Here is a 27,715-nt window from a genome sequence, read left to right as displayed (position 1 = left end):
TATGGCACTTCATTATTCCATATATTTCGTATGAGTCTGCTTTTATCCATATTTTATATTCTATAAGCTCCTGTTATCTCAGGATTTTTTCTTAAAACAATAGCATAGTGTCCAGTCCTCTTTTCTTTTTTGAGTTGCTTTCACGTTACATTTCAGTTCCTACACCAATGATAGTAGGTAAATTCCTTCACCCAAGTAGAAATGTACCCAAGTTACTTTCACTTTTCTTTAGGCTATATAAGATTCCGATAAGGGATAATTAACCTCTTGGTACTTTTACCACTGTACAAAACTGCATTACTCTTTGATCAGACCTGCAAATGCAAAAGAAAGCACATAGTCTTGCAGTCTATAAATGTTACATGAGTGTATTATATATCATAGTAAGTTGTTAAAACAGGTTTCTGTTCGTGAGAGTATAATTTTTGCAGATTAATATGGGCCTAGAGCACATTGCTCCTATACGATCGACCAAACGATAAAAAGATGATTGAATGCCCTAAAACAGTAATAGGCATCATAGAGATGTTTAAGTCCATAGACACTCTGAATGTGTCTTGTACTTTGGTCTGTCTAGAAAGGTTGATCTTTTTAATCTTACAACCCAAACTGTCCAATCAGAATCAAACTGTGTAATGATTTATTTACAAGTTAATAAGAACTTGTTCTTAAGTGACTTGTCTGGTTATATAAAGGTTAATTAATTATTACAAGTCATCAAATCAAAACAGTTGGTAATCATGAAGTACTGGAATTTTTTTGTTTGTTTTAAGAGGAAATGGAGTCAGTCCTTTGGAATTTCTCTATCAGTGGAGTTCTCCTTTCTACTGTTTTAAAAGTTGAACATTTCTGGAGTTTTTGTCATGCTTTCATATAAAAATAGAAAAACAGATCCCAACAGTAACATTCTCAGAACTTTAGCTAACGTTCTCAAAGTTTTCTCAAAGTTATGAAACATTTAAAGAACGTTCATTCAAAGTTATATGTTCTTTAATAATGTTTGCAGAATATTAGCACAGAAATACATCTGTTACAAGATGAAGACAGACGAAGGCAGATTCAAAATATAATCGAGTTTTAATCCAGGCACAGACACACAAACAATATCCAACTGAGGAGAGAACGAAATTTAAAGTCCACATGAAATCAAAATTGACCATATTTACTTTGTTTGACTAAATTGATCGTTTTGCGGTGAACAATTCATCCATGCAAGTCAATCCACACAAAATTTTTTTTTGGCTTCGTAATCTTTAATCAAAATCTGAAAATGCCCCTCCCCTCTGCATTGGAGGACCTTCCCTGATGACGTAGGTTTGACGGCTTGTTTTGGGAAACGCTTAACCACTCCCCTCAAACCGTTAGTCTGCTATGAGCAGAGATGGAGAGGAGGAGCGCTAGAGTAAAACCCTGCCCTCTGTTCAATATTCCTTTTCACTGGGAAATACGTCACAACACTGGAGAAAAGTCGTTTGCAACTTCCGGTTCACGCGGACTTTAAGTGCAGATTCAAACAAGATAATTGATCAAACACAGCTGAACTCAACGAACTAATAATCTGTAACCATATAAACAAAGGAGAAGCGGGGAAATTAGACAAAGGAACACAGGAAGGAATGAAAACAAACTAAAAGTCCATGAAAACTGAAACTAACTGATCAAAAGCGTGACAACATCGTTCATGGAGCGTTTTTTTTTTTTTTTTTCTGAAACATTGCAGTTGAATGCCCGTTTAATGTTTTTCTTTTTAGCCTAAATGTGCTTAAAAAGTAGCATTCCAATAATATTTGCAAATTATAGCTTGGAATGTTCCCTTATCATTTGCATAACCAAGAAAAACATAAAAAATAAATAAAAATAAAAACCTGGAAGATGGAACATTCAGAAATAATATTTTTTATAACTTAATGGGAACATTAGCAAAGAGTTCTTAGAACATATTTTATTAGGATGTTGTCATTTTTAGTGGAAAATCAAGTTTCTTTATTAATTAATTAATCATGTCTAATGTATGCAGAATAGAAAGATTGTTGATTCTCTTTGCAGCTTATTACATAATATAGCTTTTAGGAATGAGGAAACAGCCAAAACCTCACCCATTTACATCCAGGAAGTTATTAGAAAATAATTTGCAATTATAATTATGATGCATCTCTGGTGGGCGAGATAATTAGTATTTGTGTGTGTGTGTGTGTGTGTGTGTGTGTGTGTGTGTGTGTGTGTGTGTCTATACATCTAAAATTCTTGCATCGTGAATGTCAAAATATGTCTGTAAATGCAGCCAAAATGCAAAGTGTCATGAAAAGTGTCTTGCTGCAGCATGTTTGTTCCAGGGTGTGGAAAACTTTGCCTGAGAAGAAATGTAAATGAATCAAGTTATGTAAATAAACTTTTCACTTTGACTAACTCCTCAGAAGATGGAGGTTTTATGTTGCAGATAATAAAATGTAAACACATGCACAACACAGTATAAAGGGATAATTTTTCACCTGTCAGCTGCTTTGCATGCTGCATGCAGTTGCAAATAGGCCAAAGGTTCTGTGCAACTTGCAGGTGTCTTAGTTTTATTTTTTTACTCATCCATATATCAATATACAACATTGTATTGAACATTTCTGTTGCAAAAACACTGCCATCAAATAGGGGTTTTGTACATTCCAAAAACTTGCTATTGCAGGTTTGGATATACCTACGCAAATTCCAACAATGTTCAGGAGGACTGTTGTCAGACACTACATATTCTGCATGTAGAAACAGTACATTATAACATATTCAAACAGTTGTTTTTTCTTGATCCCCTTATCAACGTGAATGGAGGAATGTCAGATAACATTAAAGATGCACTGTTGGCAAATCAGATTAAAGAGGTTAAATGTTCATGCTGGAATATGATCTCATTATGCTTTATGTAGGTGTGGTAAAAAAAAAATCTATAGTATAACTAAAATGATATACATTTGCTGTACATTTATCTGCCTTTTGCATTGTTTTATATAATTGAGGAATGGTTATATGTTTAGGCTTAAGGGCTCAAACATAGTAATATAAAAGGAAAATATAACTATACAAATGTTTTACACTATAATGAAAATACCTCAGAGGGATTATGTGATATTGTTGCAGTGTATATCTTGCACAACTGAATATTTTGTGCATCGTACTGGACTTTTTTCTTAGCAGAAACTAGTTAGCATGAACTGGACATTGCAACCAACTTCAGAATTCTGACATATTTCAAAGTGAACCAAAATATTGAATAAAGGGCGGGGCTTGATTTTAGCACACCTCCTTTCCATCTCTAGCTCACTGAGGGTCAACCAGGAGAGTGGTTATATGATGTTACCCAGTCCATCAAAATGACATCATCAGACAAGGAATGCCATTTCAGAAAGAGAGCAAATTTTCAGATTTTGACTAAAAATATATTTTTTTTTTCTGGATGAACACAGACTAGTAATGTGCGCTCACTAAGTAAATGTCTAGTATTTATTAATTTGTATCAAAGTATATCCAAATGACAACAATTTATGTGTTTACGTTCTAGCCCTCAAATGCATAGAAAAAAAAAGATGGATTCTCAAATGGTCATGGTTTAAATACTTCTTGTAAGAATGGCCAAATAACATTGAGTACAAGTTATTTATACTCTGATAGGACATTGACTTTGACCTTGACAGCGAACTTGACAGTAACTATAAACACGTGAGAACTTGTCACTGTTCTGTTCCCACGACCGACTCTTATTTCAGTTGATCTCTCTGAACTCTTTTTCCCATGCAGGGCTCAGTTACTTAGAAACACATTTCCAGCAGGCAGGGCTTTGTTGTCATTTTCACCTTAAACATCTCAATATCTTTCAAAGTTTCAAATGCTCCTCTCTCTTAACCCCACAGAAATGTGCAATGTACACAGTGCAGTCACACTGCTAGTTATACAGTGGTTGTTATGTGACCTACAGCATGACACAGCTTGTCGTGTTTGTTTTTGAACATACCATATGGCATAGTCCGATCCAGTGCCGGCCCGAGCCTTTTGGGGGCCCTAAGCAGAATTTGATTTGGGGGCCCCCTCCCACCACGCGGAGTCACCTGTGCTTGATGATTATTGACACAATGTCACTCTATAATGTTACATTATAAATTAATACAATGAGGTTATGTATTAATACAAAATAAATAGCCTACTTAATAAAAAATAGATACTTAAATAAAAATGTTTTAACTTTTTCTTTACTCTTTTACTAACTCTTTCAAACTTCTGAAAACAAACTGTCAAAAAACATATTAAAAAAAATTTATTTGCAAAATATCCTCCAACGTTTTGCAACCCTTTGCAGTTTGAATGATGTCTTATATGAACATGACGGAGTATGTGTTTATGTTTCCACTGTTCGATCGCGCCTGCGCCTCACACACACACACACACACACACACACACACTCACACACACACACACACACACAACATATTCCAGCACTGCAATCTTGACATCGCAGCCTGTTCGTTATAGCCGTAATAAAATATAATAATAAAATAGTCAACCTAACATATAAAAATTACACTGCTCTTTTTAAATAGTCAGTAGTAGCCTACAATTCGTACCATTCAGCGCTGCGTAGCCTAAGCACCGCTCCACTGTGATGTTTCCAAGCACATTTTTGCGCATGTGAAGAGAATGATTTTTTCCCTCGATATTGGATTTCAAGCACATTTTTGCGCTTGTGAAGACTAGGATGATTTTTTTCCCTCGATATTGGAACGTGGGTGAAGTACAAAGAAGCCTATAATAGAGCATAGTTTACCATCCAAATCCATCGCGAATGTTGAAACATTTTGATTCTAATGAGAGAGATCCGCTTTCACTTTCGCTTTAAATTATTTCGTTTTGGCTTGTTTATAGTTATTTTTTTATTCTTGTTCTGTTCTGAATATCATTAAATTTAAAGGATAAATCATTGATCAAATCAAATTTGTGTGAAATGGCTTAACATTACCGTGACTTTGCGCACGAATTTTCTATGCACGCGAGGTTATGCGCATATGACTCAAACACTGGCAGACACAGCAGCAGTTGTAGGCAGGTATATTGATCATGAAATCAGAATATTCTTGTCTTGAATTATTAATCCATTCATTAATTTATGTCACTTGTTTAATTTAATTAATATGTAAAAAAAAAAAAAAAAAAAAAAAAAAAAAAAACTCGCTTGGGGGCCCCCTGGTGGCGAGGGGGCCCCAAGCAGCCGCTTAGTTCGCTTATGCCTCGGGCCGGCCCTGGTCCGATCCGTTGGCAGCAATGCCTGATGTTTTGATGTCATCATGTTCCGGCATTCATTGCTCTTGTTCCCACACCTTTCTGGGAAATAAAAGCTAGCTGCTTCAACTGGGGGTTTTGGCAAACAATAACTTGGCACTGACATGCTAAAACTACAAAAAATACCATTAATTAAGGTATTGGTTTTTGTTTTCGTTTCATTGCTTAAGTCTGCTATAGTATCGATTTTTTTAATCAAAAGAAATAGGATGTACTTCCTGTTTGACTCCACCATTCGGTCTTTTGTCTTGTTGCGTTGTTCGTCATCATCATTGTCATTACTCGCATATTCTTGCTAAATAGCTGGTCAGATTCTTCGGTGTAAAGCTTTTTATAGAATGCAAATTTATTATATTCAGTTAATGACTCATTTAGACACTATTCATGTCGAAAGAAGAAATGGCAATCACAAAGTTTAAAAGTATTGTCAGAATTTGTTTATATCAAAATGTGATAAACATCACATACTGATTGATAAGTGCATGCAGAGACATGCATAAAGATGATCTTGTTACTGCCTTTCATAGTTTCGTTCTGTAGGTGATGAAGGATTCGTGGGAGTTGAGTTTTGTTATGGTACCTGCCTCTAAACATTATTCTCATAAGTCATGATTAGTATGATTGACATGCGGTGCACCCTTTTAACGATAAAGTGGATTTGTTACATGCCTGAAGGAAAATTTGACGGACCAAGCGCATATTAATTAAACCGAAGTAAACATTAAAATCATATCTTAATACAAACGAGTCAGATTATCCCTATGGTGCATTGTGAAGACATTTAAAATGTTGCACTGTTGGTTCAACTTATGTTCACACAATCAACTGCAAAACATATGGCAGGTTGTGTATTTAAGAACATAAAGTGTTTTAGTACATTCTCAGTACGGGGTGTGTGTGTATCAATGCATGTTTGTTTGAGGTATGTCTTGTCATTTTAACTGCTCATCTTTTAGTCACATGTGGTGGTGTTTATTTATGCTGGACACTTTTAAACTGATTTATGGCATAGCTTCACTCTTAATTTAACCAAGATTTATGAGAGCAAAGTGATGCTATGTTGGTAAATGAGTTTGCTTGGCAGGTTCGAATGTTTGCAGTGATGTGTTTTTTTCACAGAGATGTTATTAAGTGTGCAAATATTTTTGTCCTATAGTCTCCAGCTGGTCACATAACCATTTTAATGATTAGTAAGCATGTCACTGCCATTTATTAACTGTGTCCCACTGGATGTATTAAATTGATCAAAAGTGAGAGTAAAGACTTATTTCAGATAATGTATGTTCTTTTAAACTTTCTATTCATCAAATAATCCTGAAAAAATGTATTACAGTTTCCACAAAAATATTAAGGGCCCTATTTTAACAATCTGAAACGCAAGCGTATCAAATGCAAAACGCAAGTAAGTTTCTGGGCGAAATCTAAAATGGCTCGACATTATCTACATTACTCATAGTCATAGGTGTGGTTTGGGTGTAACGTGAAGTAGCCTAAACCAATCAGTGTGTCATCTCACATTCCCTTTAAAAGCAGACGTGCTTGTTCCATGGCGGATTGCTATTATAATGGCGGATTTACCAGGCGCACGCCATGAGCGGTTCACAGCCGAGGAGACCGACGTTCTCGTCAGGGCCGTAGAAGACAGAGAAGTGACACTGTATGGGGATGGGATAAACCCACCCAAATTATCTGTGTAGATGAGAGAAGCAGAGTGTATGTGCGTTGTGGAGGGAAAAGTCTGCTGTGCGTCGGGTGCAAAATAGGAATGATACATGCGTCGGTGACGGTGTACAAAGTCAATTGCGCTGGGTGCAATATAGGGCCCAATGCATCACAACATTTTCAACATTGACAGAAATTAGAAATGTTTCTTGAGCACCAAATCAGCATATTAGAAAGATTTCTGAAAGATTATGTGACACTGAAGACTGGAGTCATTACATTATACATTTTAAAATATTTAAATAAAAAAAAAATGTTATTTTAAAGTGTAATAATATTTCACAATAACCTATTACTGTTCTTACTGTATTTTTGAGGAAGTAAATGCCACCTTGGTGAGCATAAGAGAGTTCTTTCAAAAAACATTTGAAATACTGACCCCAAACCTGAATGCTAGAGTGTGTTTACTGAGTGTCTAAATTTGCCACCCTGTTTTTTTGTTGTCTATTTTAGTTTGGTGTTTTTATTGCTGGAAAATATCTTTTAAAAACAACGTACATACTGGTTTTTAAACTGTATTTATGTCCAAAATTGGTAAAAATGGCAAACCTCACATAATATTTTAGTAAGTTTAAGCACCTGAGGTTGACAATCAACATTTCCTGAAGGTTTAATGCACTTCCTTTCAACATTTGTTGAAAATCTATCTTTGAAAAACTCTTTGAAATTTGAAAAATTCCACGTATTTCATTCATGTGCTAATGATTCACTTCTGTCATTTCAAGACAATGATGCTTATGTCGTTTGGATGAGAATAGTAGTGAACAATGTTCCAGAGGACTGCTGTCAGACACTAAATATTCTATAGAAACAGTACATTCCACAGGGACTTATATAACATATTCAAACAGTTGTTTTTTCTTGATCCCCTTTATCAACAGGCCTACTCTTCTCTCTGTTTCTAGCAAAAAGAGGTCATGATGTGAGCAGTGGGCTGGACGTCTGAGACGTTGCGTCACCATGGATTCAGACAAGAACATTCTGTTCTGAGGTCAAAACACCAGTTCTAAAACATGCCCAAACAGAACCCTGGCCTTACGTAATGTCACGATGTAATGCTTTTGACATGGACACTGATGCAGAAGGGAATGACAGGTCAAACAAAAGCAGACTACACCTAATTTATAGACTCAACCCAAATACCTCAAAACATACATGTACGTGTCCCATTGACATGTACTGTTCCTATAATAATTGGTTCAAACAAGTCTAACTGGACTATTTTTTGTACTCATTGCATAATGTTCTCTACACCCACTGATTAACGCTGGACACAAGGAAAGAGTTTTTTACCCAATCTTTCTATCTGATGTTAATTTGATTCATCATTTCCTCTGACCAAGTCTTGTCTCTTATTTTAGTGGCGTGTGGTCTACATTCCAGATGCCTGTAGAGGGGGGAGGGGGGGTATGGGATATGTAACACCCCCACAAACCTCACTTCCCAGCAGCGGCGTGTTTTCACATTCCGATACTGTGAGATCATTTTCCACTGAAGCCCTCAGTATAATGTCTGTATTCAGTGGCCCTAACAACAACGCCCTTCATATGGTACCAATCCGATAGAGCCTTTGAGCTCTATACCGCACAACAACAACAACAACAACAACAACAACAACAACAGACTCCAGTCTGTAAACGCTATACTAACGTCAATGCAATATTGTCTGGGGGCGCTTTGATTTCTTCTGTGAATGAGCGTGTCCCTTCTCAGTTTCACAAATGTTTTTTGTATTCTACAGAGACTGCAGGAGGGAGAGAGGGAGAAAGAAACAGGGAACACTAAAGCCAGACATCAAAGAAAAAAAGAAACCAAACACCATTCTGAGCACAAAGCTCTCATTGACGGCATCGGCATTCTTTCTTAAAAACCGAAACCTGCTCTTTCTCAACACAGAAATTCTAGAATCAGCTGTTTTATGATTCTAGGACTTTTTATACAACTTGATGTTCTGAGTCAAAAAATCGTTGTAATCTGGCAGAGAGAAGCTTTACATCTGCATTCCATTTCCATATCTCGGAGGAATGTCCCGGAATTATCATCTTCCTTATTCCTTATGGCTGAAACAATGCTAGCACACCTCTATGTAAATAACCTGTAATAATCAGTGTGGGAGGAATTGAATGCATGCCACCGTCAAAACAAACCTACTTGCTTTATGGTTTAACACACCAAGTGTTTAAATTAAAGCGTTTAAAGAATGTAAACTTTGTTGTTAGGATGGGGTTTGTGGGTGTGCATGTGTTTTACCTTTGGTTTTCAAATGAATGTAAATGGGTTGAGAAGGAATGACATTGAATGTTTGCTCAGAACACACACTGCAGCTTTGTTCCAAGGACAATTGTGTTCTGTCAGTGCTGCATTCATTATGTACCACGACTAGCAAAAGTGTATTGTCTATGTTAAATTCAGAGATTAAAAAATACCACAAGTACCATTTTGGTAGATTACATACTTTAAATAAGCCTATTCTGTTAAAGTCCCTGCATGTTGGCCATCAAAGGAAATTTGGACATAGGAATTCTCGTGTGTGTGTGTGTGTGGATGAAAGAGAGAGAGATCTGCGTGGGTGGCCTTTCATAGACGTGTACTTTAACCTTTCCCACACCAGGAAAGGGAAAACAAGTACGGAGCCATGGCATTCACATGATCTTGACCTCTTAGGGAATTCTTCCTGTAATCTGCAAGTTTATTTTAATCATTTCCAAAATACCATTAATTAAGGTATTTTAACTTTCAAGCCCTGTAATGAGTACCTCTTATCTCATTTAAAGGAAGGCAGTTTGACAAAGTGTTGTTGTTTTGTATTGAACTGAGTTTCCCAGCATGGAAAATGGTTTCCTTTCTCTGTTTTTCCCCATGGACTTTTACAAAAAATTTAAATCATTAAATTGGTTCGGCCTTGGTATTTTCCCCTCAACTCCTCAAAGGTAAAGTCCCCAGACATTGTATTGAGGATTTTCATCTTCAATTTGATTAAAATATTTTGCCTATGGCATTTCATTGTTTGGCAGCAATTCCGTATCATGTATTAAAAAATAACCAGAGCATTTTGGCTAATTTGAAGTATGTCCCACATTTATCAGGCAGTGGTAAACAAACAGACTTTTAAAGGATCGATCAGTGAGCGACACAGTTCTGCAAAACTTAGAATCAGTCTCTTTCAGTGTAACTTGTATTGCTATTCTATACCTGGGTGAAAAAAAAAAGATTATGTTGAAGGCATTTTTGAAACATCTTGAGTTTTTTAAAACTGGTTCATGGCAAAATGAAAATGTTGCTTTCGTTTGTGTTTAATATGCAGCAGAAATATTTTAAAAATGTTATCTGGTTTCATCGAGATTTTGTGCAAATGAGTAAGCAAATGACATTGCCAATTAAAAATGAGCAAATTATTGACATATATGAGTTATGAAGTTCACAACATTTGACAAAGTGCACTAAACAGTTTTCAGAGTTCAAAAGTTCTCTTATTTAACATTCATAATTTGTTTTTTTTTAATGCTCAACACCATCGTCAAGCATAAATATCCACTTTGTCACATAAATAGAGAGATAAAATAGTGTTTATTTATTTTATTTTTTCAACTATTTATAGAAACATATTGCTGACCCTTGAATGCTAATGATCCATGAACACAACTTTAATAACAAGGAGAACAGCAATCACACCTTTTCACAAATGATTAATTTTTATCAGTTTCAGTGAATATATGTTTCAGGTTATGCCCGACATTAAATTATATCATTTGGTAAATGCTGCTTTTTGTGAGTGCAGATTTTATAACATTGTTTTTAAACTCTTTATCAAGTTGGCTAATAGCTAGCATACGTAATGGGAAAATTATCATGGCGAATCATTAGTGAAAATTTGTGGGAAAACTACATAACTATATATTTCATGAATATACTTTCCTGGTGTAATTTGACTAAGCCGTTTGACATCTGGTGTCACAAAGTTTATGAAAATGAACTTGAATAATCATTCCCTAACACGAGGGTACTTTAGTTCAGAGTCAGACGTCCTCACTCGACCTCTGTCTCCACCTGGTGGCCGTGCGATGAATCTCATCAGTTCTATTAGTTTGGTCTGGAAATAGATCTTTACATCGATTACTCTCTTAATGCCACATTAGACTAGTGAGTCTAACGTTTATTCTGTCATGCAGGCATGATCTGATAATAATTCGAAAACCTTCAATTTATTAACCTGATGATACATTAATATTTTGCTTTGCTCTACAGATTTGAGTCCTATCCTGAAATCTGGTCTCAATTTAACCCTGCTCAATTTGAACTTGTCATGTCATTCATTTTATTATAAATACGTATCTTATTGTCTTTACATATCTGATTGATAGTGAAATATATATTTAGGTGTCAGGATGAGTTTAGCTTTCAGCAGGGCTCCTCGAAAGACTGCGGGAAACCGCATGTCCAGACTGCTGGATGCAGAAGAGGAGGATGAGTTCTACAAGACCACCTATGGAGGATTTCACGACGTGAGTGATGAAACATCACCTGGTCGGCTTGTCGTGGGCTTGTGTTGACATTTTTACGCAACTGTAATACGTTTATACTTGTATGACTTGTTTTTGTGAGAATGTGCCCTGTCACCCTGATTTTTATTGTCTTGAGACTTGTCAGGAGATCATTATCCCATGACTCCCTCGAGTCATTGTGCTTTTATTTATTCCGCCTATGCTAAAAATACACAACAAGTTTAACTTATAACATACAGTATATAATACATATATGTATTTTTGTATATAATTTGGGCACATTTCGAATATTTCGCCTTAGTTATTTTTTGTCAATGTATTGTATTGAGATTTTCACAACATACTATAAAGCAGCTTTAAAAAATGTACAATAATTGGGCTGACATAACCCTCATTCGAGGTTGATCAGATGCTTTACATTGACGGTTAATTCATTTAATACAAATGTGTTAGTCTAATAAATTATATTGTATTGGATAAGTTATTCTAATTGAATGTAATCTATGCAGTAATATGTAGTCATTTGCACCTGTCTAGTCTAGAATATCATCTTTTAAAAACTTGATTTGTGCAGGAATCAGGTGATGAAGAGTATAAGGGTGACCTGTCTGAAACGGAAGATGAGGTGGACAGTGACTTTGACATTGATGAAGGGGATGAACCTGACAGCGAGCAGGAGGAGGACGGGCCACGTCGGAAGAGCAGAGTGGTGACCAAAGCCTATAAGGTATATGAGAGTTATTCAGATGACTGGGAATATAATGCACGACTAGTTTTATGCTATTTTGGCATATTTTTTAGAAGCTAGAAATTGTATGGAAAAGAGTGACCAGTACATTCTGTAGTACCTTAAGTAAATAATGACAAAATGTTCATTTTTACGCCCCTTTTAATCCCAGATCCTTGTGTTTGTGTAGGAGCCCGTTAAAGTGGTGCGGCCGAAACCAAAACAACGGAAACTGGCTGAACTGCCCAGGAGGACAGACAAGACAAAGATCGACAAATACAACCCCCCTGAACTACAGGAGGACATCAGCAAGAGTGAGAGTCTTTCACTTTGTTTACGCATGCGCAAGTGACATAACCGAACATACACAGCCAACCTTTTTAATGATCAGTGTAAGTATATTCTATAATGTTTTCATTTGTTCTTCCCTTTAACAGAAAGAACAAGTCACTTCAGTTCATTACTCAAAAAATGTGTGGAACTAAATCAGTTAATCGGATTGATACATTTTGTTGCATTGTGCGACCTGTTAAAGGTGGTTTTGAATGCTTGAAATTTGACAATTACAGTATTTGTTTTTTACACATTCACCCTCTCTCCTTCTTAAGAAGTGACTGCCATAAAAAAAGTTTCTGTAAAGAAAGTAAACATTATCACAACAACATTATTCAACAGGAAGTGAGTAAGATGTTAATGATAACAGATGTTTTCAAAAATAAAAATACATTTTATGATTGCATATTATCTCATAAAACACAAACAAAGTATCAATGTAGTCATTGTTTTGGTTCATGTGGATTAGTTGATTTACAATGCAATGAAATATGTTTGTTGGCTACTAAAGATAAAAAAATCCATCAATAAGTTGTCAATGATTCAATTTTACATCCCTTTCTGGAAAGCCAACAATTTAATCACGTGTCGACCACATCATAAACTGTTGGAGATAATAAACTGAGTGAATGTTAGTAAACATATCCAAATCAATTTCTGATGAATTGTTTTTGTCTTAGACAGGAAGTCTGTACGCCAGTCCACGACCGAACACACACGGCTGACGTACCTGAGGCTGCAGGAGAGGCAGGTTGCTCCACGTCGAAGGAAGGGTACTAGACATGAGCGACCTTTGACCCAGGCTGAACTTTTGGCAGAAGCCAAGGTCACAGCAGAGATTAACCTTCGATCACTGGGTGAGGAATTGATAACTGATACTTTTGCGAATTGTTCCGTCTGTAAAACTTGAATGCTAATAGCTGTTTGTGATTTTTTTTTGTAGAAAACTATGAGCGTTTGGAGGCAGACAAGAAACGACAGGTTCATATGAAGCGTCAGTGTGTGGGTTCTGTTATCCGATATCACTCGGTGCTCATGCCCCTGGTGTCGGACGTCACCCTTAAAGAGGAAAACGTGGATGTAGAGGGGTACTTTTACTGGTTCCTCATCTCTTTCTGAATGTCTTCATGCATACTTCTTTTGCTTTTGACTTTTTTTAAACTTCTCTTGCTTTTTAGACTTAGACTTTCATTATCTTGGGTGGGGCGTACATTTTATCTAAGATCTATCTAATCTTATATTGCCTGGCACTTAAAACTGGGAGTGCTCTTATATGTACAAATACTTTCATTCATTCATTTGACCTAAAAATAGGTCAAAACCTTTCTTTTTTTTTGGTATTTAGAGGTATACTCAGTATATATTTTTTTCTGTATCAACTATAATGTGTACATACATTTTAAATTTTATTTCCAAGGGAGACACTACAATTCATTTTCCTATACACATTCTGTTAAAGTTTTCATGAGAAAGAAAATGAGTGCACCTTTTTATCTTTATATCTCTTATGTCTTTAATTTTTTTATCGTTACCTCTCATTAACAGTTTGGACCAAGATGCCCTGCAGAATCCAGGCCCTCACCCTCCACAAGCTCTTTCCCAGTCAGTATCAACCCTTACTGCCCCACCTAGTGTCCTATCCACTAACACAGCTGTAAACCCTGCCAGATGCTCCCGCACCTACATCACATTCAGTGATGATGAATCTTTCCTGCGTTTCTTTCCCCAGTCCCCAGCTCCTCGAATTCCTGTCCAGGAGGTCTGCCCTGTTACCCATAAGCCTGCGCTTTACAGAGACCCCATCACGGACATTCCATACGCTAATGTACAAGCATTTAGGATAATCCGGGAGGCCTATAAAAAGTATGTGACTGCCCACGGCCTGCCCTGCACGGGCACAGTGACTCCAGCCGACACCACTGCAAAGAATCTGCGGCAGAAGATCATTATTAAACAAGGGATGTAGAAAAATACAGAAGATTGACAAGTAGGAGGAAAGAGAGAAGAGAGGATCCTCCATCCATCCATCCATCCATCCATCCATCCATCCATCTATCTATCTATCTATCTATCCATCTATCCATCCATCCATCCATCCATCCATCCATCCATCCATCCATCCATCCATCCATCCATCCATCCATCCATCCATCCATCCATCCATCCATCCATCCATCCAAGTGTCCTTTTGTGACATACAGCCAGAGTATAAGTGCAATAAGCTTCATTGTTGTATGGAATGTGTAGTTTTTCTTTGCATAAATGCACTTTTTAATGTAATTATGTGGTGATATGTATTTATAATGTATTCATATTAGTAAAAACAGCAGTAATGATTGCTGTCCTGTAGCCAATTGAATGTCATTGTTATTTTTTATAATAAAAAAAATTGGTCCATCTATAAAATTTGCTTATGTTGAAGAGAACCGACTTCTCATTACAGCCAATGTATAAACTTGGAAAAAATTGTCAACAGAGATAGCTGATCTTCAAATTGGGGTCTCTCTTTATTGCAATACCGCGTCTATACCCTAGAGGTCAGTCCTATCTACCAAAATAACACTTTTAATGAGTAAACCTGAGTTAATGAAACAGATGAACTCTCTCTCTCTCTCTCTCTCTCTCTCTCTCTCTCTCTCTCTCTCAGTCTCTAATCTCACAAAGCCAAAATAATGAAATGCTGACCTCATGAAGAGTAACCCGTATCCCTGTCTCGGCTCCACCCAGAGAGCAGGCGAGTTATCGGGGGACAGACAGCGAAGAAGGGAGGGCTTAAGGGGGGGAAATACTGCCGGGGAAGGAGGGGGAGAGCGAGGGGCTATTCTCTGATTTCAAACATACAGTGTCTGTACAGAAGATCTCAGCAGCTCTGAGTCCTAGTGAGGGTAGGTAATCTGTGTCTGTGTGTCTCTTCTAGCAACAGAACCACATATTTATAAGCTTCATAGGCTTTTATTTTTATGTCTGTTTCAGTGTGCAATAAACGCATTGTTGCATTTAGCTTCTAATTGCATGAATTATTATTTGAATTGAGTTGAAGAAATAAGTTAATGGATATACCCAGTGAGTGGTTCGTGGTGTATTATTATTAGAGTACTGTTATCAGAGTAGTTAGAGACTAGATCTAGTTAGATTAGTTGGGTTAATTTTTATTTTTAATGTTAGAGTAAGGCTTTGTGTTTTCCAGGGTCTCCCTGCATGCACCTGTTGATTTGAGGTTTTATCAAAACAATCTTTCTTTTATTGAAAATGTCAGTCTTGTTTAATGCTGCTGATTGTCATCCTTCTATGTAATATCATTTTCTTATATATATTTTTGTTTTTAAAACAGCCATTATTTTCCCAGCTGGCAGTGCTACTGCACACTGTAGCTTTGCAAGCGGAGAGGATTTATGCAGCTGGAAGTAGCTGACTTGTGAAGCTAAAATTAATCTGAGGTTGATTTGGAATTTTACACTTGGGTGGTTAGACTTGGTGAAGTCAACCTACAAATAGTGTGAAGTCTTATGAGCTGTGTGTCAGCTGGAAAACGCTCCCAATAAAAGAGTCTATGAATAAACTGTGAATCTGAATAAGAAGGTTGTTTGCTGCATGTCAGAAGAGTTCTGGACACTTTTTCTGGTGAATGATATGTATCTGATGTGTCAGTGCCCGATATTTGTTCTGCGTCCTTTTGAAGTACCAGAGGGGGAATTGGGTTTCTGAGACCGAACCAAAGTTTTTGCCATATGGACGATAATAACTTTGTGGCCTCTGGAAGGAGAGCAGTCAAAAGAGTCAGGTTGCTTTTGGAGATGCCTTCAGTCAGTTTGAAGGACAGATTTAAAGTTATTTGCCATGTTGTACAAGAAAAAAAATTAGAAACAAGAAAGGACTATAAATAAAGGTTCCGAAAGGCGGGTTTCACTACAGTTCCAGTTTGGAGTTTCCCAAAGATCCTTTCAGTGAACAGTTCTTAAAAGAACAATTTTTTAAATTTATTTCTTGGTGTGAAGATTTTAACCTTTTTTTTTAACCTTTTGTGCAATGGAAAGTTTCCATGGATGTTAAAGGTTCTCCATGAAACCATGGATGCTAATAAAGAATTTTATTTTCAAGACTTTGGAAGTTCTGCCTACATTCCTAAAAACAAAGGTTCCATGAAGAACCTTTAACATCCACAGAACTTTCCATTGCATAAAAGGTTCTTTAGATTTTTTACAATTTCCTTCACACTATAGGAAAAAATGGTCCGTTTAAGAACTGTTCACTGAAATCTTCTATGGCTTCGCTGCAAAAAAAGAAAAAAGAAAAACCTTTGGAACCTTTATTTTAAAGTGTAGTTCTGGCAATATTATTTTTCTGTCTGTCTTTCAGTCTGTCTTTTTGCATGAGTTTAATCACTTAAACAGTTCAGTAAACATGCCCTATCTGATTTTTTTTTTTGATTTGCCGTTTAATCATTATAATAGTTATAATTTGAACACTATATTACAACAATTTTAAAATGATATCTGTAACACACATATCAATTCAACAGAACAGTTACTTTACCAACTAAAATTAAATTGAATTAAAGAGATATTTTCTCCATTTTGAAATGTCATATATTAGCTGCTGCCTTGCAAAAGTGAAATAACAAGGATTCCATGTTGAAGGACTAATTTAAAAGACCCTCTTCACAACCAGCGAGCCTGAACAGGTGAAACTCAGCTAATATTATTTAGGCTTGAGTTGGTGTCACTTAAGAGTTGAGAGAACAGGTGTGCGGAACTGGCAGACAGCCGCTTATTTTTCTTGCACAACACAAAAAAGATGACACCTGGTCGACAGAAGGCATGCTTTTGGCCTGTATTTTTATTGTAAGACTGAAGAGACAATAGTTAATAGCTATTTATAATCCCTGAGCTGTCAATCCTGTAGACTGACAGGTTCCTGAAAGACTGGAGTCAGACGCATTGTCCATTTCTGAGGGCAAGGTCATTTAGAAGATAGTTAATGTCATTAACCTTTGTTTAAAACTGAGATTGTATTAAACTTAAGTTAGTTAGATATATTAATTCAGAGGAATAGGTACAAAATAATATGTTCAGTACTAGCACGGAGTCTTTACCATTAGTCCAGCTAAAGACAAATTAGTTAGTTATAACTAAATCTGAAAAACAATTCTGCTAATGATTACTAATTATTCTTAAAATGGGGTGAGGACTGAGTTTTGTGATGTAATGATTAGTAAACTTATACCACATGATTTAGTAAACTTGTATCACATGCATATGTGGTGGATTGATTGATGTCTACAATATTTTGTGTTTTTTTTTCTGTTTTTAGCTCTCTGATCCTGTGTTTGTGTCACTGGCTTTACAAATTAGAGCCATGCTACTCTGGTCTAACACCTCTGATAGACAGACAACCACAAATACACACCCAAAAAACAAACACAAAAACACATTTGTTTTTTTAGATTCTTCCCATAATGTAACATTAGCCGTCACTAACTAATCTGCTCATTACTTTACTATATTTATTTCATTATGTAGCAAGTATCAGGAGTGTATGTTCATGAAAGTGTGGAACATAACAGATCTGTGTGATTCATTGTGTGAAATTTAGCAGTAATGTTCATTAGCATATATTTAGATCATGACCTCGTTGGTCTCCAAATGGTTTTACTACATGATTGTAAACATTGATCGCCGATCTTAAAAAAAGTAATTTGATTAGAAATATTTACATATCAAAAGCATTTGAAAGATTACAATCAAACATTTTTGGAGAGCCTTAGCTTTTTTTAAGTTAAGACAAATAAATTGTATCTAGATACAGATGGGTGAGTTTAGGTCTGTTACACAGCATGTTAGTCTGTATTGTCTGTAGTTTGAGTTGCAGATCTAGTTTGGGTGTGGTGGTCTGAAACTGTTGACTAACCCATGACTCTATCAGCCTGTTTAACAGGCGGCCACCTTCACATGAGTGTGAGCCAGTGATAACTCCTCACAATTCTAACCTTCTCCTCCTTACTGTAACCCAAAACCCAAGCGTTACTGTTGAGGGACTAAAAATAGATAAGATTCTCTCTGTCTCTGTGCCTTGGAATCAAAAAGCAGTGAGTTCTTTCCTCATGTCCCATATGATCTTAGATGGTGTTGTCAGAAAGGCATATCTCTGTTCCCAAGTACACTGTACCCTCAGACCCCCAAAAGCTCTTCCTGTACACAAATGCTAGCCTTGTCCTTTTAATTCAGCTGGGCTTTGTGGCATTTAACAATGTAAGCGGTTCCCAATCGTGGACTTTCAGTGTCTGGCTCTTTTGGCCAGGCTGAAAGTGACTTGGACTGGAAATCAGGTTTTCCCATTCATTCTCAACTTCTACAGAAAGCTTTGAGGGACTGAATAAAGCAAGCAGCCATTCCTGTGCCTTATTTGCAAGCCAAATATATTAAAAGTAGTTGTTTTTTGTGCAAGTTTCTGGCTTAAACTTTTATTTCTCTCTCAGGGCCCGCTGTCTCTGGGCGAGCTGTGTGAATTGAGAGTACCAACAAGCATCAAGCATGTCTAAGAGCGATCCCCGAGACATTGACGAGGATGCCATCCTCAAGGGCCTCAGCGCAGAGGAGCTGGAGAAGCTGGATTATGAACTACAGGAGATGGACCCTGAGGTACTATGCCGTGCAACTCTTTAAATCATAGCTAGCTAGGTGTCGTTTGAGTATATTACAGACCTTTTGTATAAGCAATTAAAAGGTGTTGCCACATGCAACTGTTTGCAAGGTGACATCAGTTGTAGACGAGATGAGAAAATATATGACCAAAGAGAAAAACCCCACTGTTTTTCAACAACTCTTGCATTGCAAATACAGGTTTTTATTGGCATCGATGGTTCAATGAAGAACCTTAAACATCCATGGAATCTTTCGATTGCACAAAAGGTTCTTTATAGTGGAGAAAGGTTCTTTGGGGAACCAAAAATGGTCCTTATATGGCTTTGCTGCAAAAGAAATTGCATTTTTAAGTGGATTACATATTTGAGTTCAGCCCAAAAACTAATTTAAATCAATAAACAAAGGAATGAATGAATAAATTAACAAACAAAAAAGCAAGCGAGATCATTTTCGCAAAATAAGGTGAACCTCAAGACACAAGATTGCACCAGTTGCTTTGCATAAAACAAGATAAAAAAGAGCCCGCAGTATGATACGACAGACATGAAACTAGCACTGTTTCAGCGGAACAATGGTCTGATATAAAGCAATGCTATGTGCAACAGCGAATATTCATAAATATGTGACCGCTGAATGCAGTGTTTGATCAATCAGAGTCAAGTATTCCAGAGATCTGCAAAATAAAAAAGCATAATTGCTGCTGAATTTGACAATGATTTGTCATGCATTTTTGTTTCAACTAAAAAAGAGCAGCTTTGACATTTTGAAAATAACTTTTGTGTCCCATTGAAAAAAAAAAAGTCCTGCGATTTTGTAATGACATGGGGTGAGTAGATGATGACAGAATTTTCTGTTTAAAACAAATTTTTCTATGTTAATAGGTGATTTCTATGGAAGCTTGTTTCCGCCACAAAATAAAACATTTTAAAAGATAATTGCGACTTTTTATCTCATAATTGCGAGTTTACGACTTTATTTCACTCGATTCTGACTTTATAAAGTCAGAATTGCGAGATATAAAGTCAGAATTGCGTGAAATAAAGTCGCAATTGGGAGATATAAAGTCAGAATTGCATGATATAAAGTCGCAATTGCGTGTTATAAAGTCTGAATTGCGTGAAATAAAGTCGCAATTGCGTCTTATAAAGTCAGAATTCTGACTTTTTTTCTCGCAATTGCGAGTTTACATCTCGCAATTCTGACTTTATTTCTCAGAATTGTGAGAATCTCACAATTCTGACTTTATAACACGCAATTGCGACTTTATATCATGCAATTCTGACTTTATACCTCCCAATTGCGACTTTATTTCTCAGAATTGCGACTTTATTTCTCAGAATTGCGACTTTATATCTCGCAATTACGACTTTATTTCTCAGAATTGCAACTTTATATCTCACAATTCTGACTTCATTTCTCGCAATTCTGAGAAAAAATTTCACAATTCTGACTTGATATATCGCAATTGTGAGAAAAAAAGTCAGAATTGTGAGATAAAAAGTCGCAATTATTATTATTTATTTATTATTCAGTGGCGGAAACAAGCTTCCATAGATTTCTGGTTGCAGAAATCATTTTAAACTTTTTTTATATACACAAAGGGTTTCAGTTTAATTATTAAACATACTTTTTATTGAAGTTAAAATCCACTTTGCTCAAAATTCTACAGGAGCACACTTCATTTGTAAACAGCACACACATGCAGGGAAGTGTAGCAATGGTTTTAAAATTCACACACTTCTCTGGACCTTTCAGAATGCCATGCTCCCAGCCGGTTACCGCCAGCGTGACCAGACCAAGAAAAGTCCCACAGGCCCCTTTGATCGCTTCGCCCTGATGGATTACCTGGAGAAGGAGGCCATTGAACACAAGGACAGAGATGATCTGGTACCCTTTACAGGGGAGAAGAGAGGTACCACCACCATTGGATTGATAGTAACATAACAGTTAACATAACTTAGTAAACACACATGCTTTGAGATACTCAACTGACACATGCATAGAGAATAATGGCAGCTTCTTAATTATTAGAACTTTTATTCATTTTAAATTATTATTTATTATAAGTATGTATCATTTTCTAATGATAATTTCATTATTAGTTTGTTTGTTTACATTCATTCTTATTTTATCTGTAAATTAGTATAGTGAGCATTTCTCTTTCTCTCTGTTGTCTGTAGGTAAAGCCTTTGTCCCTAAACCAGGGTCAGGACAAATCCCTGTGGAGGAACAGATCACTCTGGAACCTGAGCTGGAGGAAGCATTGAGGAATGCAACAGATGCTGAAATGTGTGACATTGCAGGTGGGCATCACATTTCTGCTCTGTTCCTGTTGTTTCTATTCACATGACATAAACCAACTTATGATATCAGGTCCAGAGTGCTCTAAAGATATGCATTACAACTCTTCTAAAACGAATCACTCGCTTTATAACCTGTAATGTCCTGTAACGGCTCTGACTGTAATCCAAATTTGGATCCTTGACTAAGGACTAGTCTTCTATTTGCTGTTGTAAACAACTGATCATATACCCATTACATTTGTCAATCAAACACTTTCTAATTTCATCTGCTCTATTTGTACAATCAGTGTCTCGTATGACAATTTGTTTTTGAATATATATAAAAGAACCAGCCTAGCTGACTTGTATGTGGAACTATGAATGTAGTAGGTCATGCACAGAATTATACCACGCAGTATCTATTTTCCCAAGCTCAGCAGCTCACCAAAATAAAATGACCAATGACCAACTAGTCAACGTGCAGAGATGGAGTGAAAATGTTTAGCTGCAAGTCGTCTGTAGGCTAGAAACACTCTGTGACGGTGTGTTGGCAGTATTTAACCAAACATAAATATCAGATATTTTACCGTTCCTATTAAAAGTGCAACATAACATTTTTCTTGATGTAACATAGGCTACTAAAGTGATGGAAACCGGTCACTAGTCTAATGTCCTGGTGTTGGATGTGAGCACATAATAAAAAGCCTTTGCCCTTAAGGGCATTTAAAGCTGTGGACGTAGCACACATGAGTTTTGGAGCGTGTCACTGGGTGCAGATTATCCAGCAGAGCCCCTCATTCAGAACACCGTTTTAACTCTGGAACACGTCCAGTTCAGGATTAAACTGTCAATAGGGGTTTGCCTTTGGTGATTTTATGGATGAGTCTGCTTTTGCTGAGATGCAGCTAACTAGAGATTGTACAGACACAGATACTGTAGCTGTAATATTCCATTTTTTAAGGGGTCATGAATTGAGAAATACATTTTTCCTTGATCTTTTGACATATAAGAGGTCATTATACTGTAAAAATATCCTTGAAATATCAGAACTCAAAACTTCCTTGTTAGTCCAAAAACAGCTTTTACTAAAACCAAGCTCCCTAAACGACTTGTTTCGGATTTTGTCTCAGCATGGCGTAATAATGCGACGAAAGACCGCCTCTGCAGAAGAAAATCAACACCTACTTCTACATCATTGCCTCTTTAGCCCCGCCCACCGATTTGCACATGTCATGTAGTAGTAAATACGAGAGAGACACAAACATAGGATAACTCCAGCAGCAAAACCATAGAGATGACTTTGAGGATTACAAGACATTTTGCAGTGCTTGCATTTTGTGATCCTAAGCGTGGGTCACTTTTGCTTTGTCTGTTACAGATTGTATAATATGTTCTCTCTTTACTTTCATTTGACTGAAAATGATGAACGATGCATAAAAGAACAACAGTGTGATAAACTATGGCACATTCATTCATAATTAGTTTACACTAAACACCGCAATTTGTGGTAACTCCAAGTACTTAAACTTTATTTGGTAAAACTTTTAAAGCCTATGTAATACCCATAAATGTGTAATGCTATGTAATGAGATAAACACATTTCTGTAGCATATTCGTTGTAGGTTCGAATATGGTAAACATCGAAAGTTGAGGCACGACCCTTCAAAATGGAGTGTTTAAAAAGAGAGGGTAAAAAAAAGGATAGAAAATCGCCTATTACTTCTGAATTAGGATGTTTTCGATGTAAAAATCTTACTAATCTTATAGGCGGACCTCAAAGAACATTATATATATATATATATATATATATATATATATATATATATATATATATATATATAAACACACTTTTTGACCCCTTTAATTGTGCTAGTGGTTTTAATCTGGCTATTGTATCTGAAAATGGCATTCAGAGCTGTAGTACAAAGGTGAGGTCTGGTCTATCACCCTATCTCAATTTTTATCTGCTACTGTTTTTTTTTATTTTTATCCCACTGTTTTTGTTCAGTAGTCCAGCCAGTCTGCTAATTGAAACATGGAAAGGGAGTTTTTAATGGTGGGTTTACTGGTTAGTCAGCGCCACCTGCTGTTCAACACAGTTCTCTGCAGTGCAGTTTAAATGATTTGTGCCAGTTTTTCTCACAAGCTATTCCATGAAAATATGATCTATAATTATATTTAAAAAAAACATTAGTCATTTATTAAACATGTACTTATTATTATTATTATTATTATTATTATTAAATGATATTAATTTAAAGAATTATTTAAAATGAAATGATTAATTATGATATAATTTGAAATAATTAATTATAATTACTATTTATACATTTATCATTAAATCAAATATAAATGATTTATTAATTTTAATCTTCAATCATTATTATTATTATTATATTCTGTATTAAATGTATATTAATTATAAATATTAAATGTTGTATTTATTTTATATTAAATATTAATAATTCTTTTTATTTTATGTAATATTATTCATATAAATGTATATATATATATTGATTAGTATTATTATGTTTTTATTAAAACATATTTATATATTCACTGGCATCCTATTACAGTACTCTGAGAGTATTGTATATTTAAATCATCTACTAATAAGATGCTTATATCTTCACAGCCATCCTGGGGATGTACACGCTCATGAGCAACAAGCAATATTATGATGCCCTGAACACCACTGGCAAGATTGCAAACACAGAAGGAATCAACAGTATGTATACATACAACACATTTAACACTAAACTATTTAATGTCAAATGAAAGTTTTATATAGTGAGTTTTTTTTTTTATTCACTGAATGTCACTGATATATTCACAGTAGGAACTTCTGTATCATAAGCTGGTTGGTCAAATCTCTTTTAGGTGTGGTGAAACCAGATGTGTATAAGATCTATCCTGACGAGCCTCCAAATGACACAGATGTGGAGGACACTCTCCGACGCATCCAGAAAAACGACAGCAGCCTGGAGGAGGTCAACCTCAACAACATCCCGGTAAACATGCTAACAGTACTGACACCTCAATAAGCACAATTATAATCACATTACGGGCTAGACATAACATTAATATTATAAACAGATTGCTCACTTACACTTTAAGTATTTGTTTTCTTGAAAACTTCTGATTAATTACCTAAATGAATCTGCTTGAGCGGAATGCTGATATTAATGAGTGTTTATGTTGATTGTAGGACATTCCCATCCCAACCCTGAAAGAGATTTTTGAGGCGATGAAGCGCAACACGCATGTGCAAATCCTCAGCATCGCTGGGACACGCAGTAATGACCCTGTGGCCTTTGTAAGTCCTGAAGCCTGCAATTCTGATGTTGTTTCATTCACTCATTCCTTTGCTTCAATCTCATATTATTCTTCCACATGCAAGTCTGAAAATATATTTTAACTGTGTCTTGATCAAATAAAGTCTTTAATCCGTTTAAAGTTTTGTAGTTGCTGTAAATAAAAGTAAAAACTTTTTGTAACTAATCAGTTTAGTCATGTACAGTACCGTTCAGAAGGGTCAGATTTTTTTGAAAATGAATACTTTTATCAACAAGGATGCATTAAATTGATCAAAAGTGACAGTAAAGGCATTTATAATGTTACAAAAGATTTCTATTTCAAGTAAATGCTGTTTATTTGAACTTTCAAATCATCAGTTAATCCTCGAAACATGTATCCCTGTTCCACAAAAATATTAAGCAGCACAACTGTTTTTAACATTGATAATACTAAGAAATGTTTCTTGAGCAGCTAATCAGCATATTAGAATGAATTCTAAAGGATCATGTGACACTGAAGACTTGAGTAATGGTGCTGAAAATTCAGTGTTGACATCACAGGAATAACAATAAATGAAAATAGAATTTTTTTTAATAACCTTTCACATTATTAATGATTTTACTGTATTTTTTGATTCAAGCCTTGGTGAGCATAAGAACAAAAACTTTTAAACATCTTATCGACCTCAAACTTTTGTAGTGTATTTTTCTTGACTAGTTTTTTAAATATTCTTCATAAAACCATTGCTCAATTCTGTCTTCATCCGTATGTACTATGGAAATGATGGTCAGTCGACATCAGTTGTTTCTCTTGATCTGTTCTTGCGAGTCAGGCTGTAGCTGAGATGTTACAGTCCAACACCACCCTGCAGAGCCTCAACATCGAGTCCAACTTCATTACTGCACAAGGCATGATGGCCGTCGCCAAGGCACTGAGAGGGAACTCCACCCTGACTGAGATTAAGATTGACAACCAAGTAAGAGGCTAAAATACTCCTGCCAAAAACATCCGATGGCATGTTTGTTTAAATCGTAAAACTAAATTGTTCCTACAGAGACAGAAACTGGGCGACTCAGTTGAGATGGAGATTGCATCCATGTTGGAGAATAACCCCAGCATCATAAAGATTGGCTATCACTTCACTCAGCAGGGCCCGCGTGCAAGAGCCGCCATGGCCATCACCAGAAACAATGACATCCGTGAGTGTGTTCTCATATTATTTTCTGAAATATTGCAGTTTGTACTTGTCTGCAGCTGAAACAGGAACATTGTTTTATTCATTATTGTTTCTACATTGAACTTTTTTTGTATTCACCCCATATCCAGTTCGTCAGCAGAGAGTAAGATGAAAAGAAGATGGAGTTTAGTTCATCTAGGAGGTATCAAAGTTCTCCATGTGCACTCTTGGAGTCCTACAGACACTTCAGCAACAGCCATGACAACAGCGGCCATTGTGGATATCATTATCGCCAGCTTGATAAGACTTCATTGCTTTTTGTGGATTTCATCAAATCAAAATCTCTGATCTAATAAAATTGACCTGCTCTTTAATACCTCAGTTTGTAAACTTGAAAAGACACTAGTTACTAAGTTCATTTTCTGCTAATATGGTGCTCCCGGCAAAGTTTTTTTGTAAATATTTCAAATAAAATATTACAATCTATATTGTCTAATCAGACTTCAAAGTTTTATTAAATTACAAAAGCATAATTTAATTCAGGTTTGTTCTATCAAAGCACTGACATACACTAAGGTTCTAAAGTTTGGGGTCAATATGATTTTTTTTAAAGAAAATATATTCAGCAAGGATGCATTAAACTGTTCACAAGTGACAGTGAAGACATTTTTACGTTACAGACATTTTTTATTGCAAATAAATGCTGTTCTTTTGAACTTTCTAATCAAAGAATTCTAAAAAAAATAAATAAATCAACATGCATTAAATTGATCAAAAGTGACAGCAAAGGCATTTATAATGTTACAAAAGATTTCTATTTAAATGCTGTTTGTTTGAACTTTCTAATCATTAGTTAATCCTCAAAACATGTATCACTGTTTCCACAAAAATATTAAGCAGCACAACTGTTTTCAACGTTGATAATAATAAGAAATTGTTTGAGCACCAAATCAGCATATTAAAATGATTTCTGAAGGATCATGTGACACTGCGACTAAAGCAATCCTGTAAAAATTTAGCTTTGCCATCACAGGAATACATTGCATTTTAAAATATATTAAGATTTTTGAATTTGTAATATTTCTCAATTTTAGAATTTTTGATCAAAAAAAGGCAGCCTTGTTGAGATTTCTTTCAAAAAAAGTGGGAAGTGTAAACACGTGGTACATTCTGAAAGCAGATGCTCTCAACAGACTCACTGTACAAAACAGCTTCATTAACATTTGAAGATCTGGACTCTGTTACAATATAGATTAGATTTAGATTATGCATTATTAAATTAATAGAGGATTGAGATAAAATGATGCACGAGTCATTTCATAACATTTATTTGATTAACCTGTACAAATGATGACCCAAACCCAGAGGCACAAAACAAATGGAACTATTCAATATCCCACGGCCGAGCTTCCTGCCCCCCCTCCGCTAACCTATTTATACACGTAGAGCACCCAGTCATGAAACCCTGGCTGATGGCTTTGAGTTACAAAGCTCCAAATATATACCGCCTTCCTCGAGGAGATTTATGCTCCTTTGGAACAGCTGCTATCCTGCTATGAAGATTCCCAAGCGTCACCAATTGACAAGTACAGTTTTTCAAGAATTTATAAAAAGGTACAGCAGTCACAAAAGTGAATTTTCCCTTTCTGTGGGTGACTAAACTTCTCAGGTCTACTGTAGAATGTGGTCCCACTCTGCCAAGATCCCTCTGATGGCATTTG

At 35.9% G+C, this 27,715-nt stretch overlaps 2 protein-coding genes across 2 annotated transcripts; both read left to right on the top strand.

Annotated features, from left to right (window-relative positions):
- Positions 1–11,420: 11,420 nt before the first annotated feature.
- On the top strand, positions 11,421–14,808 carry vps72b (vacuolar protein sorting 72 homolog b; the record flags this gene model as incomplete). The annotated part of the gene is made up of 6 exons (XM_081389412.1): positions 11,421–11,537; positions 12,112–12,264; positions 12,455–12,578; positions 13,278–13,454; positions 13,541–13,685; positions 14,143–14,808. The coding sequence occupies 6 exons, from the start codon at positions 11,421–11,423 to the stop codon at positions 14,561–14,563; spliced, it is 1,137 nt and encodes a 378-aa protein (XP_081245538.1). The 3' UTR covers positions 14,564–14,808.
- Positions 14,809–15,131: 323 nt separating this feature from the next.
- tmod4 (tropomodulin 4 (muscle)) lies at positions 15,132–26,480 on the top strand. The gene is made up of 10 exons (XM_081389229.1): positions 15,132–15,482; positions 19,073–19,235; positions 20,994–21,150; positions 21,419–21,541; positions 24,156–24,248; positions 24,401–24,531; positions 24,729–24,836; positions 25,650–25,793; positions 25,872–26,016; positions 26,144–26,480. The coding sequence occupies exons 2-10, from the start codon at positions 19,128–19,130 to the stop codon at positions 26,164–26,166; spliced, it is 1,032 nt and encodes a 343-aa protein (XP_081245355.1). The 5' UTR covers positions 15,132–15,482; positions 19,073–19,127; the 3' UTR covers positions 26,167–26,480.
- Positions 26,481–27,715: the final 1,235 nt, after the last annotated feature.

The sequence above is a fragment of the Scardinius erythrophthalmus genome (assembly GCF_964197995.2).
Source record: "Scardinius erythrophthalmus genome assembly, chromosome: 16".
NCBI classification, from domain to species: domain Eukaryota; kingdom Metazoa; phylum Chordata; class Actinopteri; order Cypriniformes; family Leuciscidae; genus Scardinius; species Scardinius erythrophthalmus.
Note: the sequence above shows the minus strand (reverse complement) of the source record. Positions and strands in the feature narration are given on the sequence as shown.

Bases quoted from the DNA above. Each gene is read 5' to 3' on its own strand.
- tmod4 (XM_081389229.1), top strand. From the start codon at position 19,128: ATGTCTAAGAGCGATCCCCGAGACATTGACGAGGATGCCATCCTCAAG. The intron at 19,236-20,993 runs GTACTATGCCGT...TGGACCTTTCAG, and splicing joins TACAGGAGATGGACCCTGAG to AATGCCATGCTCCCAGCCGG. The intron at 24,249-24,400 runs GTATGTATACAT...AATCTCTTTTAG, and splicing joins AAACACAGAAGGAATCAACA to GTGTGGTGAAACCAGATGTG.